The sequence below is a fragment of the Kogia breviceps genome, chromosome 3, assembly GCF_026419965.1.
Source record: "Kogia breviceps isolate mKogBre1 chromosome 3, mKogBre1 haplotype 1, whole genome shotgun sequence".
NCBI classification, from domain to species: domain Eukaryota; kingdom Metazoa; phylum Chordata; class Mammalia; order Artiodactyla; family Physeteridae; genus Kogia; species Kogia breviceps.
The window spans coordinates 79164306-79183541 of NC_081312.1; the positions used below are offsets into that span (position 1 = coordinate 79164306).

Consider the following 19236-nt stretch of genomic DNA (forward strand, 5'->3'; position numbering starts at 1 on the left):
AAACTAGAACTGTGTATGAAATAAAATATGGAAGTGAAAAAAAACATCATAATCACAGTGTCCATGGCAGCTCTCTGTAATTAGTAAGGAGAGAAGCCTGGAAGATACCTGAATCAGTTCACACTCAAAATATGTTAAGCTTTTCATATAGAAGGCAGTACAATTGTACATACGTATGCATGGTGTGACAATAATTTAATGAAAATTCATTTTACAGAATTATTTTATTCATTTACAGTCAAGTGTGATATATAACTTATCTCCAATAATTTCATACCTAGAATGAAATAGTGAATGAAGGGCATTTACCCCAAGTTAGTCATGTCTAAAAAGCAAAATGAACCTTCACAAATCTTATAATGCAGAGCTGCCTACAACAGAATGAAAGTCTTTTCTTAGCTAAAGGAGTTCCAGACAGAAGCTAGCAGGTGGAAATCCGAGTTTAGGCATAAAAGTTCTTCAAATAACGAAACCTTCTCAACAGGCCCTAAAAGTAAATGCGGATGATTTAGTCTCTTCAAGGCAACCTATGGATGGAGGGCAGGGAAAATGTCCCAATGTGCCACTGTGTGCAATGTTCAGCTATGCCCCTCATCTCCTGCCAGGTCCTTTAGAGAGGCTGACTGAGACTAGTGGTGACAGCCACAAGAGCGGCTGGGGTAACAGAATACCCCTTTATCATAAGCTTCTCCCAGGACTTAAACTGCCCTGCCTAGTACAGGCCTGCTGGCCAGCCCATACCCTTCCCTCTTTACCCTTTTACTAATGCCCAACCTCCTCCCCCCTACATTTCTCCCTCCCGCCTCACTTCCCAGAACAATGACCTCTCTTCCCTTACCCTCAGCCCCACTTCCAACGACCCAGACACATATTTTCTATTTTAGCACTCTGGATCTAATTCACATTCAAGAACTTCTCACAGAGTAAATATCTCATATTTTAAAGGGCATCTTCACGACAGATATATTATTTCTAATTACACGTGTGAGGTTTCTGACAGAAGTATGTCAGTCACTGTTTGCATCTCTTCATTGCAAGTAGAACCAATTTACTAACCATGGCTTCATTCTGCTGACACTATCCTCGATGTCCTGCCTAATTTCATAAGTTGATTCTAAGCGGAAGAGGTTAAAGTTCCTTAGGAGGTAATCATGAAGAGTCAAAAACTGCAAATTCAACTTGGGAAGAGCAAGACAACCTGAAAAGGAAAATAACATCCATATTTGAATTATTTTTTAAAATCAGACATCTGCTTTATGTATTAAAAAAAGGCAGCACAAATCTGTTAAGAATCTAGTTTAATGGTGTCTAAAATACAGCATATTTGATAAGGTCATATTCTTATTTCCACACAGAAACTGAAACCAAGTTAACAAATGCCATCTATTAAGACTGGGCATAAAGGATGAATTTCATTAATACATGTAATCTGCACATCAATGACTCATATGCAAACAGTGTTTCTAAAAGGTATTTAAAGATACTTTAACACAAGTAGTTAGTTTGTGTTATACTGAATTAGTATATTACATTACACAACTCTGTCTTCGGTGATCACTACTGTGCTCTGAACCTTTGCCATTTTGCTAGCCTTTAAGGATAAGGCATTGATTGTATGTTATTCCTGAAGTTATTTCCCTTCTCTGACAACATTAATGAACCATATTCTTTCCATTACCTTCACCTAACACTACTTCCCTGGGATAATAAGTAACCAAGCACTCAGCACCAATATCAAAAAGGTCAAAAAAGAAGGCCCCCAGGGACTTCCCTGGTGGTCCAGTGGTTAAGACTTCACCTTCCAGTGCAGGGGGTGTGGGTTTGATACCTGATCGGGTAGCTAAGATCCCACATGCCTCGCAGCCAAAGAACCAAAACATAAAATAGAAGCAATATTGTAACAAATTCAATAAAGACTTTAAAAATGGTCCACATCAAAAAAATCTTAAAAAAAAAAGAACCCCAAAACACATTTTACTAGCAAATCATATTATTTTCACCATCCCTATCCATACTTATCAAAGAAACAATGTACCTAAAAGCAAGAAACATCAATGTACAAAAATTTCACATCATTTGTTAGTAAACTCTGACTTTTATTCAATTTGTTTCAAGCCAGAAGCTGAAAGCATCTTTGATAGCATACTTATGTGAAAAAAAATTAACATATCACTATTTTGTAACCCTCCCTGAATTAACAAATCTAGGTATTAAACAGCAATATCACAAAAACAGAGACAACCAGACATCATGTGCCTCCTGATGAAAGAATACACCACCACCAAGGATCTTGCCAAAGAGAGAATGCCTCTGCCTGATCAAGCCAATTTGTAGAAAAAAATAAATAAAGAGCAGAGAGACATGGTGAACTGTACTGTGAGTAGTCAATTAGAAGAATCTAGACTTTGGAAAACTATACAGATCAAACAACTCAGGGTCTTCAACAGAAAGAAAAGAAAGGGATACAGTGGGTACCTGTAAAATAAAAGGCATCTTAAAATGTACAGGACTGACTATGGCGTCTAGGGATGCACAATTGTGTAATAAAACTATGAAGAAATAGTGAGACAGTGATTGCTGTAAAAGTCAAGAAATGGTTACTTTCCAGTGGAGGGAGAAAGCAGTAAGTAGGAAGGGGTACACAGAAGGATTCTGGGATAGCTGACAAGGTGATTCTAAGGATTTTAGGGTATTTCCCTTAAGATAATTAGTAAAGCTCTATCTTTATTTTGTGTGGGCTTTCTATATTTGTGTTTATTTTACAAAAAAAAGGTTTTAAAAAGGCAACACTTTACAAAGACTTTCTTTACAATTCTTAAACTATATTTTTAAAATATCTGTCCCAATTTCACACTTATTTTCTCTCCTTGGGAGCTGGAAGTAGCTTGCATAATTGTGCTGGATTGGCTTTGATCTTTGCCTATCTCATAGCATTGAATACCGGGCCCCACAAGCACAGTTTCACCCATGGTCCGTGAAGAACCATGGCAAGACAGGTACAAAGACAAATTTTGAGAAGTAATTCTTTTCACTTAACTTCATTAATCATAGGAGCGAAAGAAAAGCAACACTTTATACTAAGCAAAATATGTTTTAAACTCAGACCAACATCACTGAATAGTACCAAAAGCTAGACATAAGACTGTTTACATTTTCAAGGACACAAACTTTTCATTAAAAAGACAAAATATTCTTAAGTGTTATTCATACATATATGGTCACAAATGCTTTTAGTATGAACAAATTAGAAAACTGAGAAAACAATGCATTAATCACTGTCAGAATATAAAAAGATTTGAGAACTGATTATTCTGAAATCTAGTACAATTTTAGTGCACTGGGTTTATTGGAATTATGGCTCCAGGATATGACTCTGAAGAAACAATTTTCTTTTAAATAAATATACCAATACCTATATTGGTGATCTCTTTAAAATAGCCACATCTCTACTAATCATGACACTGTTATTCAAAAAACTTCCAGAAATTTTTTTTTGAAATATGCCTTCAAAATGTGTCAGAATGGGCTTCCCTGGTGGCGCAGTGGTTGAGAGTCCGCCTGCCGATGCAGGAGACACGGGTTCGTGCCCTGGTCCGGGAAGATCCCACATGCCGCGGAGCAACTAAGCCCGTGAGCCATGGCCGCTAGGCCTGGGCGTCCGGGGCCTGTGCTCCGCAACGGGAGAGGCCACAACAGTGAGGCCCGCATACCACAAAAAAAAAAAAAAAAAAAAAAAATGTGTCAGAATGCACTTTGGCATATACTCAAATGTGGCAAATTCTCATCATTAGAGGATGAGCATTTAGAAACAAATCTGTTGAAAGAGGTAGATGAACATAGTAGGCAATACTACTCTGGATCAAAACTAAGGGTTTATCTTAACTAATGACAATGACTTTCTTTTGGACGTCATTAGCTGGCTCTACAAAGAATTCAAAAGAGCCTCTAGAAGAGGCTTTGAAAAATAAAACACTACCAAACAAAGCCTGTTACAGTGACATAATGAAAGCTATACTTCTTGTTATTATTAGGTCTCCTGAACACACAGCTTTACGGGCACATTTTATACAGGATGATACACACACACACAAACACACATATTCATTAGGCAATGCTTAAATTTAATAAAAATCTTTAATGCTAAGCATTCAAAACACTGAATAGTTTCTCGCTTCTAAAGTTGAACTTGAGGGTACCAGAAAATTACCCTAATGTATATAGCAGATAGGAGTATGTTCAGTTATATATGATGAATTCTAAATTAAGTTTCATGTTACATCTGAATACTGTACTTTGTTACCATACCTTCCCCAGAATAGTACTCAGTTGGGACAATATTTTCATCCCATATGATTTTCTCGGTTGGATACAAAGGCATCTGGTTCAACTGCTGAATCTGAGAAATTCGACGCTCGTGACGAGATACCTAAAGGAAACAGGTTTAGAAAGAAAGTCAGAATTATCTTTTTTCAATCAAAATAATTCATGGAGAAATTCAACAGAAAGTATGGAAGGAGAAGTTTCATGTCTGAGTTATTGTAGCACTTAACAAGAGACTTTTTTTTTTCCTTTTTTCATGTTCTCCACAAATCAAAGAAGAAAGATGTACTGATTGTGATGGATTTTGGAATCAGACAGATCTGAGTTCAACACCTAGCACTTCTACTTATGGGCTATGTGAAAGCTGGGCAAGTTGCTTCAACTTCCCTGATTTTAGTTTCCTTTTCAGTAAAGCAGAGTAAAATGCCACTCTCTTCTTAGGTTTCTTATGAAAATGAAGTGGAATATTGTAAAATAATGTCAAAGTGTCTGGCACATGCCAAGATCTTAAAACCCACAGCAACACAGCATTCACCAATGTAAGAAAAAAAATGGGAGCCCTAAGCCCTAGGTTACAGTTTTCATTCTTGTACTAACTAGGTAAATAATCTGGATAAGTTTATTAATAACTTGGCCTCAGTCTTCTTTGTAAAACGAGAGAGTTGTACTTGATGTTCTCTATGTACCCCTCCATTGTTAATACTACAATGATCTATCTCAAATACAGAAATAAGTTTGTTACCTAATTAAGAGATGCTAAAATAATGATATATTTGAAAACTGTGTCACATTCTTTTCAGTAGAGATAGTATTGTTTTAGGAAAGAAGACAGTTTGATATCATCTAAACAATATGCATAGTTGAATTTTTTAATCATATCTGGTTGGATATTAGAAGAATACAAAGCCTGAAAAAATCCTTTAAGAGGGGGAGGAAATGAAAGATAATGCTGTAGCACTATAAATTTTTTAAACTGTTTTCTTTTCACACAACTATTTAAATTTTAAGGATGAAATCTTAGCTATAAGACCCTAAAAAGCATAGGTAGGATCAACTTTATACTCAAACCTATTTTCCATTAGAAAGGTTCCTGGAAAAGTCCTCATTTCTTTCTATAGTAAGGATTTATTATTAATCTCCAAAACCTGACTTACCAGAGAAGATTTTACATTATCAGAAAACAGGACAAGGAATTTTTAGAAAGCACTTGTAGTCAGAGACAATGAAAAGTGATTTGTAAGAAGGAAGGGAAAGATAGTGACCCAGGACATCCATTTCATGCAAGTAAATATATCGATAAAAAAGTATTTTCTATACTTGAGTTAATTTAAAACGCTTCCCAAGGATTTCTCTCCAAATGGCACTTAAACACCTGTCACCAGGCTTAAAACACCTGCTACAAATAGTTTCCTGTTACTACCCCCAAAATAAGCATATTATCTTCCTCTCTACAGTAAGGAACTGTATTTTATACCCCGTATTAGAAGTATTAGCTTGAAATATGTTACAAAAAAAATGTGCCCGTTATTGTTCCATATGTGTAAAAAAATGTATTTACAAATCCATGCAGTGTACATTTGTATAGGTATAAAAAATGTCTGAAACATATAAAAGACAACGCAACCTTACAGCAGTCAGCAAACAAAAAATTAAGACCAGTTTTCTTTTGTTAACCCATGAGACTGGCAAAATTGAGGCGACTCAAAGCATCCAATGCCGATGAAAGCTTAAGGAAACATACTTTAATACACTGTTGATGGGAACATACAGCTTTTGGAGGACAGTCTGGCTGCATCTTTTATCTTTTAAATAAGCACATCAAATAATTTCACTTCTGGGTACCTCTCCTAAATGTCCACATATGGGCACAAAGAGGCATGTATTAAGACTGCATCATTATTTGTACTAGTGAGCATGCAAACAACCTAGATATTCATAGTGGTGTATGGTTAAATACTCATCTACTTTATGAAATATCTCGTGGAATTTTAAAAAATAAAGTATATCCCTTCCCCTCAGTTTTGCTATGAACCTGAACTGTACTAAAAAAATAAAACCTCACACAAAAAAGTATTAGTTTAAGAGTTGATGCTCAAACTAATACTCATTCCCCAAAATGACTGAGAAATCCCTTAGAATTCTTAAACCACTAAGTTGGTAATAACTTCTTCTATTTTTAAACATTCCTGAGCTCTCTAGTGATAAAAGTATGGCTTAATATTCAAGGTACTATATTTAAATAATAACTTAAAAATAAACAGATAGATATGAATATATACGTATCATCTCTCTCTCTCGTGTGTGTGTGTAGGTATAACTGTGACCTCTTGAAGGCAGGAACAGTGTCGGCCATCTCTGTACCCCCAGTGCTTGAATCCAGAGCCTGACACAGATGTTGCTCGTAAATATTTGCATGGAACAAATCCATGCTATAAAGCAGTTATAAGAGGGAAGACACTTGAAAAAAGAAATCTAAGAGATGAAAAAGAAATCTGACAAAATCAAATGATGGTATAGTTCCCAAACAAGTAAGCATTACCTACCAATATTTTAGCCCAGGAAAAAATCTGTACCTACCTGCATCTTTAAGAATTATTTTAAAAAAGTAGGGAAAACCACATGCAAAATTCAAAGAACATTAATATTTACCAACAATTCTAGAAGAAATTCTTTATCAAAAGTTGTGTCTTCACCTTTAGGAAGAGTTGGTAACAAGCAGAGGTATGATGCCACCTGGTGGAGTGTACTTGAACTGCAGAATAAAGAATACTCAGATCAGAATATTTTATTACAACTTAATTCATTTTTGAAACATCATTTTACAGACGGCTTAAAAATTTTTACGTAGAAAATATAATCCTATGACACAAGCAACAAATATATGAAATCAGCAAAGAGTTAAACCCCTAATACAGAATTCTCAAATTGTCTTCTGCAAACCTCTCATGGTCCCCAAGATTATTTCAGGGAAGCTACAAGGACAATACTTTTTCATATTAATACCAAGACATTATTAAGTTTTTTTCTCACTGTCTTTACATATACAGTGACAGTGCGATAATGGGTGAAACTGGCGGCATGGATCAAGGCAGTGGCACCAACCAGTACAAGAAGTGGTCACAGCATTCCTCACTGTAACAGTTATTAAAACAAACAAAAAACCCCCACCAGTTTTGTTTAAAAATGTCCTTGATGAAACAGTAAAAAATTATTAAGTTTATTAAATTTGGACTTGAGTTATCTGTTTTTTAAAAAATCTGTGTGACAGAGTGGGAAGTATACATTTTGCACACAATATTTACTTGTGTAAAAAGAACGTTTGTCAGAACGACTGACAAACTACAGTCATTCAGACTTGAGTAACAGCAAAAAACCTGAACAAAATAAACCTAACTTCAAGGAAAATAACTGACAGTATATGTTGCCAAAGATAAAATTCGAATTTCAGAGTGAAAAACTGAAATTTTGAAAAACTTGCATTTGCCACTACTTACCTGACAGCTTTCAACCACTCAAATACAGTTTCATTACCCCCAAAAGGCCCTCAAACTCTCTATCCCTGTCCCTGGTAACCACTAATGTGTTTTCAATCTCTATAAATTTGCTTTTTCCAGAAGGTCAAATAAATGTAATCATACATTATGCAGCCTTTTGATGCTGGCTGCTTTCACTCAGCATAATACATTTGAGATTCACCCACACCGTTGTGGGTATCTGTAGTTGGTTCCTTTTTATCGCTGAGTAATATTCCATTATACGGATATTTCACAATGTGTTTATTTACTCGCCAGTTGAAGCATATTTATATAATCCAGTTTTTGACAACTATAAATAAAGCCACTATATATACTTTTGTACAGATTTTTCTGTGAATGTTAAGTTTTCATTTCTCTTGGGTATGCCTGTGAGAACACTAGATCGCACAGTAAGCGCATGTTTCTGCAAGAAACTATCAAATTTTTCCAAAGGGGCACTACCATTTTGAATTCTCATCAGCAATGCATGAGAATTCCAGTTGCTCCACATACCCGTCAAGAGTTAATACACTGTTGTTTTTTTATAAACAATTCTAATAGGTACATAATGATATCTCATTATGATTTAAATTTGCTTTTCCTAATGACTAATGATGTTAGGCATCTTTCTATAGGCTTATTGAAATCTATATATCTTCTTTGGTGAAGTATCTGTTCAAATCTATAGCCATATTTTTATTAAGCTGTTTTCTTATAATTGAGTTCTCAGACTTCCAGATACCAGTCCATCATCAGATATGTATTTAGCCAATATTTTCTCCCTGTTTGGGGCTTGTCTTTCATTCTCTTAACAATGTCTTTCAAATAGAAATTTTTAATTTTGATGAAGTCCAATTTATCAGTTGTTTCCTTTAAAGACCGTGCCCTGGTGTCTACAGAAATCTTTGCACAAAGCACAATCACAAAGATTTTCTCCTATATTTCCTAAGTTTTAATTTTGATATTTAGGTCTATGATTCACTTTGAGTTAATTTTTGTATAAGATGTGAGGAATGGGTCAAGTTTCATACTTTGCATATGGCTGTCCGGTACCACTGCTGAAATTCTCTCTTTTCCACTGAGTTGCCTTGGCACCTTAGTCAAAACCCAACTAACCGTATACGTGTGGTCTATTTCTGAACTTGACTCTGTTCCAGTAATCTATAATGTCTACCCTGTTTTCAATACCACAATGTCTTGATCACTTTAACTTTACAGTAAGTCTTGAAATTAGGTAGTGGAAATCCTCCAACTTTGTTCTTTTTCAAAATGGTTTTGACTATTCTAGTTCCTTTGCATTTCCATATGAGTTTTAGAATAAGCTTGTCAGTTTCTATAAAATATCCTGCTGGGACTCTGACTGGAACTGAATTATATCTATAGATCAATCTGGGCAGAATCCACACCTTAACTGAGTCCTCTCATCCATGAACAAGGAGTATCTCTCCATTTAAAAAATTAATTCACTTTAATTGCACAGACTTCCTTAACATGGTTTCAGATACCACAATGAAACTAACTTTCAAGAAATCTATCAACTGTCAAGTTTTGATATGTATCAAAGAATAATAGTCCTAATTACTTGAAAAAGCTTTTAAAATAAACTTCCCTCTGTGTAAGAGTGGATTTTCTTCATTTACTTCAGGCAAAATAACATCTTAAAACAAACTGAAACCTACAGCAGATCTGCAAATCCAACTGTCTTTCATTAAGCCAGACATTAAAAAGATTTGCAAAACTGTGAAACAATGCTAGTCTTCTCACTATGTATTTTTTTTCATTATGGAGTATATATTTTTCATTAACAATATGTATGAAATATACAATGGATTTTACTTGATTTTTAAAATAAATTAAATATTTAAAATTCCTCTACTTTTAGTTTCTAATGTAGTAAATATAATGGCTATAATCCACATTAAAAAAGTTCTTTGTGGTCCTCAATGATTTGTAAGAGTATAAAGGAGCTCTATGGACAAAAAATTCCCTGGATAGACTATACAGCTATTAAATTAAATGTAAGAAAAAAATCTACAAAAGTGCTTTAAAAATATAATATTTTTGTAATCTTCTGGTGAAGAAGGCCTTCTAAATAAAACATTTATTATTGTTACTAAAAAGAAGATTGAAAGATGTGATTAAAAATTTAAAACATCTATAATAACAAAATATACCATAAACAAAGTTTAAAAGGGAGAAACTGAGACAAAATAATTGCAACAGAACTAGACAAAATATTAATATCCAGAATAAACGTTCTTTATTTTAAAAAATCAATAAAATGACAAACAATGGAATACAAAATAGCAAAGGATAACAACCAGAAAGTAACATATAACCACAGAATGCAAGTAAAACAATGAGAATTTTTCTGTCCTTGGACTGGCAAAAATGAAAAACTAATTTACCTAGTATTGGAAGGGAGAGAAATAAATCCTCAAACGCTATTGATCTAAGTGTATAATTGGCATGTTTTGGGAAGATAATTTAGCAATATATAACAAAATTTAAACACATAACCCCTTTGAGTCAGCCATTCTGCTTCTGCTTCTGGGAATCAGTACTAAAATTTTTAAAATAGAAGTAAAAAGAATGTTCATTGCCTAATTGTTTGTTATAGTCAAAAATTTAAAAAATTAAAGATCCATCAATAGGTGAGTGATCAAAAAATAGTATCGTAGACCTGTTCAACAGAACTCAATGCCATTATTTAAAAGAAGGAAGTAGACCTGTGTGTTATTATAAGTTATTACATATCCTCATATGAAAATGAATGACCAAACCAATCTCAGTTTGTTTCAGTTTAAATAGCCAATTAACTACACATAAATTCTCCCCGGAGTTAAGGAAAAATGAGGAGATAACAGAGAACAGTGGTCAAAAGTTAGGGCTCAGAATAAAAAATGAAATGAAAAAATGAAATCTTGCCATTTGCAACAACATGGATGGACCCTAAGGCCATTATGCTAAGTGAAATAAGTCAGAAAGAGAAAGACAAATACTGTATGGGTCACTTATATGTGGAATTTTAAAACAACCCCCCCCCCCGCAAAAAAAATCCAAGCTTACAGAAACAGGGAACAGACTGGTGGTTGCCCGAGGCAAAGGGGGGTGAAATGGTAAAGGAGATCAAAATGTACAAACTTCCAGTTATAAAACAAATAAGTCATGGGTATGTAATTGTACAGCATGGTGACTGTAATTAGTAATAGTGTACTGCATACTTGCAAGTTGCAAAGAAAGTAGATCTTAGACATTCTCACCACAAGACCAAAAAGTTCTATATATATGGAGATAAATGCTACCTAGACTCATGGTGATCAATTTCACAATAAATACAAATATTAAATGATTCTGTTATACACCTGAAACTAATATAATGTTTTATGCCAATCATACCTCAAAAAAATAATAACTAGGGCTCAGAAGTCAGAATACCTAGGTTCAAATCCTATCTTTGGGGCTTCCCTGTTGGCGCAGTGCTTAAGAACCTGCCTGCCAATGCAGGGGACACGGGTTCCAGCCCTGGTCCGGGAAGATCCCACATGCCGCGGAGCAACTAAGCCCAGGCACCACAACTACTAAGCCTGTGCTCTAGAGCCCATGAGCCACAACTACTGAGCCCGTGTGGCACAACTACTGAAGCCCGTGCATCTAGAGCCCGTGCTCCACGGCAAGAAGCCACCACAATGAGAAGCCTGTGCACTGTAATGAAGAGTAGCCCTCACTCGAAGCAACTAGAGAAAGCCCGCGCGCAGCAACGAAGACCCAACGAAGCCAAAGATTAAAAAAAGAAAAAAAAAAAAAAGAAAAAAAATCCTATCTTTGCCACTTACTTGCTGTGTGACTTAGGCAAAGTACTCAACTCTTCTGTGCCTCAGCTACCTTATATGTAAAATGGTACCTACCCCTCTCACATGAATATTTTGAGGATTAAGTTATTTACATACTAGTAGAGTACCTATCACAAAGTAAATAAATGTATGCCATTATTGCTATTTTCAAAAAAGTATACTCACAGAGATGCCAGAGAACATTACAATTTAATAAATTTTAAACATGCAAAAATTTTCTTATGCCTAATCTCTAATATCACATAGGATGAACATTTTACTGGTTTCTGTTGTATGTTATTTACGACTGATGGGATACCAGCTCATATTCGACTCTAAAAAAATTTGAGATCTAGGAAAAATATATAAGTTACAAAAAATAAAAATTTTACCAAAATAAAGAGAAGATGTATAATTATATTTAAGTGACTCAAAGATAACAAATGCTAGAGAGAAGCACTAGTTCTAGTTGTCAATAAACAGTAGTACAACAAGTAACATCACCTAAAGTAGTGCAAAAATAACTAAAACCAAAAAAGAAAATTAAAATTCAGTTGTCCTTTCATATTGCCTTACCTAAGAGGTCCAAAAAACTTGATCAAGGATTCCCGAGTATCTACTTCTGCAACATTTGAGAGGGCAAAATCATAGAGTTCAGGGAAATGTGCAAAAGCAGCTCTCTAGAAAAGAACAGAATTAATCAATTAATTAATGCCTACATATTAATATAATAAATTACAACATATACTGCATAATGGAAAAAAAATTTTTTAATTAATGCAATTCTCTTTCTTATATGCTTCTCATATGTGACCTCTGCCTTATTCAAAAGCATTAGATACAATGGGAAAAAAAACAGAATTGTTCTAGCCCGAGAGTACAGAGAATCAATGTTCAGTTTTTGATTTCTAAAACTGTATTTTGAATATATAAGAAAATAGCCAGGAAGGCCAGCTTCACTGACAGGAGAAGAGAAAGAACAAAACAAAACACTTTATGATCAAGAATTGGCCTAACAAAACTATAAGAAAGTCTCAAGGGCAACTCCCAATGAAGATGTATCTCAAGGGAGAGGCCTACAGCATAGTGTTTTTGTGCCCTGCTTTACTCTGGAACTCTGGAAAGAGAGAACCTCGCAGGGTAACACCTCCAACCAACGTGGGGTAAGCTGCAAGGAAACAGAAAAGAGCAGCATTATGCTGATTTGATTAAGTGTGTGTGAAAAAAACATTCTTAGTCCTCCATAATGCTCATGTGGCACTGGGAAGATCCACAAGTCTTCACGTGCTCTGTACGGGATGACACAGAGGGTTGCCAAGGTTATCGATGAGTCTGCCATGAAACAACTACAGGCAATGGCAAAATGACCCTGAAACCAAGCCTGAAAGTGAGCTGCCTGAGCTAAGAAATGAAGGCGAGTCAGCTCCCAGGAGGACTCCAGCACCATGAAGAACAAGGGCTGGGGCCTTGTCAGTAGGTTGACAACCAAGCTCCAAGGGAGCAGTCATTGTGCCTTGCTGGTGGCCAGGAGAACAGCCACACACCACACCCGCTGTGGTCACTTCAAGGACAGAGGCAGAAGGACAAAAACACTCATGTTCTGAGAAAAGCAGGAAAAGATGTCTGAGGTGATTATGAAAGACAATTTGAACTTAAGTTTGGCTGAGTCTTTACCCAAAAAAAGACTCTTTGAAATGTAAAGAACTGAATTACTTTAAATTGAGAAATAAAAGCTGCCACCAGACAAAACTGAGTTCAAGAGCAAAATGAGCTCAGTAATAGAAGCAAAGGTACTTTTGGGGCATATCTGAGCTGCATTGGTAAATTTCAGTTCCATTACATGTGTTCATCTTTAAAATGTACAAAGCACTTACACATACTTTGTCAAGTTGAAATACTCTTTCATAAAATAAAACTGATACTTAAACACACTAAACTGGCCCAGTAACTAACATTTTTTGAGTGTCAAATATCAATATACTGAGTCTCAAGATTGAGAACTATAAAAGAAAGCATTCTTTTTCATGAATCCATCAGAATTAGCAATATTTTAAAAATTCAAGATGAACACACTATTAAATTAGTAGCTTTCCTATTTGTACTATATAAAACCTAAATTATTTATGACTCAACTTCATGGAGTGGACGCAAAGGCTATAATGCATTTCAATTACCTGTAGAGAAGTAATTCTATCATAGTGAATTGTAGTCATCTCATTCTCTGTCAGAGCATTTCCAGTCTGATCATTAATCTCAAAACCAGTATAGAACTTAAGCATGTCCAAAAGCTGAAAGGATACATTTAAATTAATAAACTGTGTAAACATGAGAACAAGAAAGCAAAAATAGACAGTATTAAAAATAATAAACAAGTCCCCATACCTTCTTAGAGGTACTGAAAAGCTTTGGAATGTAAACATTGCAACAAACATTTCAGCACATACACAAACGTGTTTTATTTATATGAGCATAAAGTATATGCCTTGTGAACAAACTGTTAAGTTTATTTCATACACATGGTCTACTTCTACAGGAAAGAACTTCAACTGCAATCCAAATACTAAAGAGACATTAAGGAACTAATCAAAGGAAGTCAATCATTTTAATGGAAAAAAAAATCTATCTACATAGTATATCATTAGAGGGAACTCCTGAGGTCTTATGCCACTTAAAATTTTCTGATGAGGGTTTTGCAATTCACAATTAGAGATACTCTTCTCTATGCTTCTATTAGAAAAAACAGCAAGGTGGGAAAAGCTAAGCTATTCATTCCTCTCTTCGGTCTCCATGGCCATCATGCTTTCTTTGGCTTAGTTCCTGGTGCTTTAAGAAGGCCTGCTTTCCCCCTGTGCTGGCAGTATCAACAGAATCAACAGAATTTGGGGCTCCATTCACCCCAAATTTTTATTATTCTTAATTCTAATCTATGGCAGATCAGATATTAGGATTTTTTAAATTAATTTTCTTTGGTGTATAGTTGATTTACAATGTTGTGCTAGTTTCTGCTGTACAGCAAAGTGAATCAGTTATACATATACATATATCTACTGTTTTTTAGATTCTTTTCCCATACAGGCCATTACACAGTATTGAGTAGAGTTCCCTGTGCTATATAGTAGGTTCTTATTAGTTATCTATTTTATATATAGTAGTGTCTATGTGTCAATCCCAATCTCCCAATTTATCCCTCCCCCCCAGATATTAGGATTTTAATGTATTTTAATATATGCAACAAATCACTGGGTAAAATTTAATAAGAGAATAGAAAAAAAAGGAATGCTTACAGATACAAGATAAAAGAATTCTTAGGACAGTGTGCAAATACACACATGAAAATTTTATCTCCAGCTGTGATCTGAAAGGCAACTGTTAAAAGTTTGTTAGAAGACTTTTCTTCTGGATGACATTACAGGAAATGGGAAACCTTAATAGTGTGTCTTCCTACCCAAGGCAGTAAACAAAGTTCACTTGCCTTCCAACTCAAGGCAGCAGTCTAAGTGTATATGTACTTCCACGCTATCAGCTGCCTCTGTCACCCTCGTCTTATGCAAAGAGAGCCATGATATTAGGGCATAGTTCACTCGAAATTAATGCTTATCATCTATTATAGTCCACAGTGGTTACTGACATAGAATCAAAATACATATGAGTATGTGGGACTACATCACACATAATTTAGTCCAATAATAAAATCACATATGATTAACAAAACGTTTATTTGAATTACCTATTCCCCTCAAATTTAATAATGCTTGTTTTACTGTTTACATTAATAAAATGAATATTCAGAAGAGAAAAAAGGGTTATAATATAAAATTAGTACAGGCCACCTATACAAGAAGGCATCCATTTTGTATATTAAGACTTGTTTTTACTTTAAAATGACTAATTAGGAATTTACATCATTCAATTCAGTATTCAGCAAAATATACGTTGCACCATGCCCCAGTACTCCCAGGTAGGTGCGTGGCAAAGAAAGAAAAGATTGACTTAGAAATGAAAACAATAAATATGTTCAGATCCACCAGTGCTCACCTGGGAAAAAAGATGGCCATCCTCTTCTCTACGAACAAGATTGGAAAGGTAACAGTGAACCAAAAGGTGGGAGTCATCCAGGATGGTATTAAACCAGCGTCTCGTGGGGAGCAGGGCCTAGAGAAAATAATCACCACAGCAATAAGTCTGCATGCTCTCCCAGCTACAGGTGAAGTCTACTGATACATAGTGCAGAAGTGTTAATCACATACAAAGTACCCTCAGCCCCCCAAAAGACACTCTGCACAAAGCAAAGGGTCTGGTCCACGCTGTAAATAAATTCAGTGGTAATGTTTCTAAATAAAATCCAGCACTGGAAGAAATCTCAGATACCCTGGCCGCTAGTTTTCAAACAAAATCTTATATGAAATCCCGATATGTATTGTGTGCAGGTTTAAAAATGGGGAACAGGGAGTGGAAAACCCTAAATGGAGATCCCTTTCTCAGTTTCCTCTTCCCATATCATTCTATGACAGTCAGAAAGACAATACTGAGAAACTATGACAATCACAGTTTGGAAATCACTAATCTAGTCAAATACCCTCATGTTAAAGGGGAGGTTACTGAGATCCTCAGAGATTATAGTTACTGGCAGAGCTGGAATCTCAATGAAGATCTCATGAATGACTGCTAGTCCAATACTCTAATCCTCATGTCTAGAAACCACCCTAGCTCTCCTGAATGAATGAACAGAAAGGATTTCCTTCAATTTCCTGCATTAAAGAGGGAGAGGAAAGGAAAGGAAAGGAAAGGAATTCAATCTGAACTATACCAACTCTGCATCTGAACTTTGTATCAAAATCTTGCATCTGGTAGCATGAAATCTTTTTTAAAAATCTTAATTTTAAAAATTGACTACAGCAAGCAGCTATATCTTTCTTCATCAATAATATCAGGCACATTTAGAAAAGTGAGATTATTAAAGAGATGGCCATAAATCTATAACTTCAGCACTTTTTAAAACTCTATGTAGGGGTATTAAATGTGACACAAAATAAATTGCCATTGCTGGACTCATGTTTAATAACTATACTAAGTAATGTTTTTTATACAAATGCAGCCATTTGACAGTCATCTGAAAACTTCAAGGGTCAATCACTTTTGACTTTCTTCTCTATAAGACATTTTGAAATAGGTACAAACAAACTAAGGCCAGTTTGAGGTGATAAAGAAATATTTCATATATAGTCATAGGCTTAATCTTAGCCTCCTTAATGATTATGTAACAGAAAAGTCACTGCACACTTCTTACCTCTAGATCAATCATAAGTTCAATAAATCTTTCACAGTAATGAACTTTGTCCATAGTGACAGGTTCTAGACATAACAGAGAAAACATGTTAAAACTTTCTTACTTAGGGTGTTTTATGGTACTATATCTAAAAATTGGCAGTTATTTAGTTATTTAAACAATAACAAGGTTATTTGTCTCATTCATCAGGATTGGACTAACTATGGTTCAGAGCACAGACCTCACATATATTCACAAAGGGCAGGCCTTACCCTTACAGTAAGCTCTATAAATATGAGAAAATGAAAAATGTAGCTTAGATGAGAGACACATTTTAAAAATCAGACGTGCAAAAATATTTTTAAAGTGTTAATTTTTAAAAATCTGTACCAAGTGATTAGATGTTGAAAAAACTTGAATAGAAAAACTAGAAAGGCAGTTTTATCAGTTATTGACCTACTTTCCTTATTTTCTTCACATACTAAACATCTAGAACTTCTTTCATATGCATAAACACATACATGTATGTGTACCTGTATACACACACACACACACATATATATATATATATATATATCTTTAAAATGCACAGAAAATGGGTGGGGAAGATACAAAACAAACTAATTAAAGGGATAATTTTTGTGACTTCTTTTCACTGTACATGTATTAACTTTGACATTAAAATGTCAATGACACAGAGCAATAAAATATTTTTTAAATCACTATCTTGTTATTCATGAGCATTAATGTACTATTTTTAAAAACATTTGTTTTTAAAAGAATTACAACCTTGTGACATGACATGCTTTCATATTACAAATGTCTTTTTCTTCTAATGTCAGAAACTGTTCTGCTATTTTACCAGCTGAAACCAACCTGACAAGACTGTTTCAACTGAAAAGGAGATAATTTCAGGGTCCCTAGGCTAAGGACTCCCAGCAGCAAATAAACCAGTGCTAGACCTGTAGAAGGCATTCTACAAATGCTTAAATAAGTCCACTCTTTTACTTGCAGCATACAGGAAAATAGAAGGCATTAGGTGAAGAAAGAAATATGAATACTTTTGTAACTAACACATGCCCATAATCCAAACCCTAAAATAACTATAGAATTTCACAGCTGGAAAAGACCTCAGAGAACATCTGTACTAGCTCTTCATTTTCCAGGTAAGAAACTGAGGACCAGAGGAAAATGACTTGATAAAAGTACAGAACCAAGTAATGGCTGGTTAGAACTAGAATCCAGGTTTTCTGAGACATAGTCTAGGTCACACAGCCACTAAAACTAAAGAATTTAAAGGAGCGACTTTTAAATTAAATCCATTCAAATCGGTCCTCTGTTGTATCTTTTGTTCTTATTATTGTCAAAGGAAAATAATTTTGTCCAAAATTTTAAAAGTGAACAAGAGCTGTATTTGTATTTTTATTTATTGCTTGAGAAAATTACTGGCAATGGCCTATTTAAAATTAGAACGTGATGCCTGGTACTCAATTTCTGAGTTCTGGTGGATAAAACAGCATATTTTTACACTAATTGGCCATACTAGGCATAATTCTTCAGAGCTGAAGCCCTGTTATTTCAGTTTCAGACATCAATATATCCTTATTGTTTGCTTTTTATGTGTATTGTGTATTTTTCCTTTCTTCTGATAGCAGTCCTGACATCTCAGACCATCCTACACAGATTTCCTTTATAACAATTGATATGGACAGGTTGTCTGTAATGACCCTGTAAAATGAAACTACACACAATCTTTTTTACTCTTTTATAAATTAGTTTTCTGTTTCCTAACTATATATTCTGTTTTTAATGCCCTCTCTGAACTGGCACACTATTTTCATCACCTTGTTGGTTCCTTTGCCAGAAAGTTAACAGATTTTGATTAAAGCTCAAGATCTAAGAAATTTTGTTTTCTGACAATATATTATGACAATGGCAACTGTTAGTAGTTTATAGGATGTTAAAATTACTGCAGGTCCTATATTGTTGTATTTACTTGACTTTCAAACCTTTCTATGTGACATCAATTTTTTTTTTTGGCCACGCTGCGCGGCTTGTGGGATTTTAGCTCCCCGACCAGGGATCAAACCCAGGCCCACGGCAGTGAAAGCACTGAGTCCTACACACTGGACCATGAAGGAATTCCCAAGATGACATCAATTTTTATGACCCTAATTGTTACAGACATTACTGGTTCTCATTATTACTATTTGTGCCAAGGAAACCAAGTCTAAGTCCTCTTTCCACGTTTAAGGTTCTTAACTGAAAGATTTAAATACACAAATATTAAGTGACATAAATT

General features: G+C 34.9%; 1 protein-coding gene across 3 annotated transcripts in view; it reads right to left on the minus strand.

Moving 5' to 3' along the window:
• Positions 1-19236, minus strand: part of AQR (aquarius intron-binding spliceosomal factor) — a 107943-nt gene that overhangs the window by 64387 nt on the left and 24320 nt on the right. For all 3 annotated transcript variants that reach the window (XR_010839639.1, XM_059056463.2, XM_059056462.2), the window contains exons 10-16: positions 16956-17020; positions 15704-15820; positions 13843-13956; positions 12245-12348; positions 6970-7072; positions 4306-4426; positions 1057-1198 (exon numbers count right to left, since the gene is read on the minus strand). Coding sequence is in view for 2 of the 3 variants with exons in the window: in XM_059056463.2 (XP_058912446.1) it covers positions 1057-1198; positions 4306-4426; positions 6970-7072; positions 12245-12348; positions 13843-13956; positions 15704-15820; positions 16956-17020 (766 nt within the window). In the remaining variant the exon portion in view is untranslated. The remainder of the gene's footprint in view (positions 1-1056; positions 1199-4305; positions 4427-6969; positions 7073-12244; positions 12349-13842; positions 13957-15703; positions 15821-16955; positions 17021-19236) is intronic.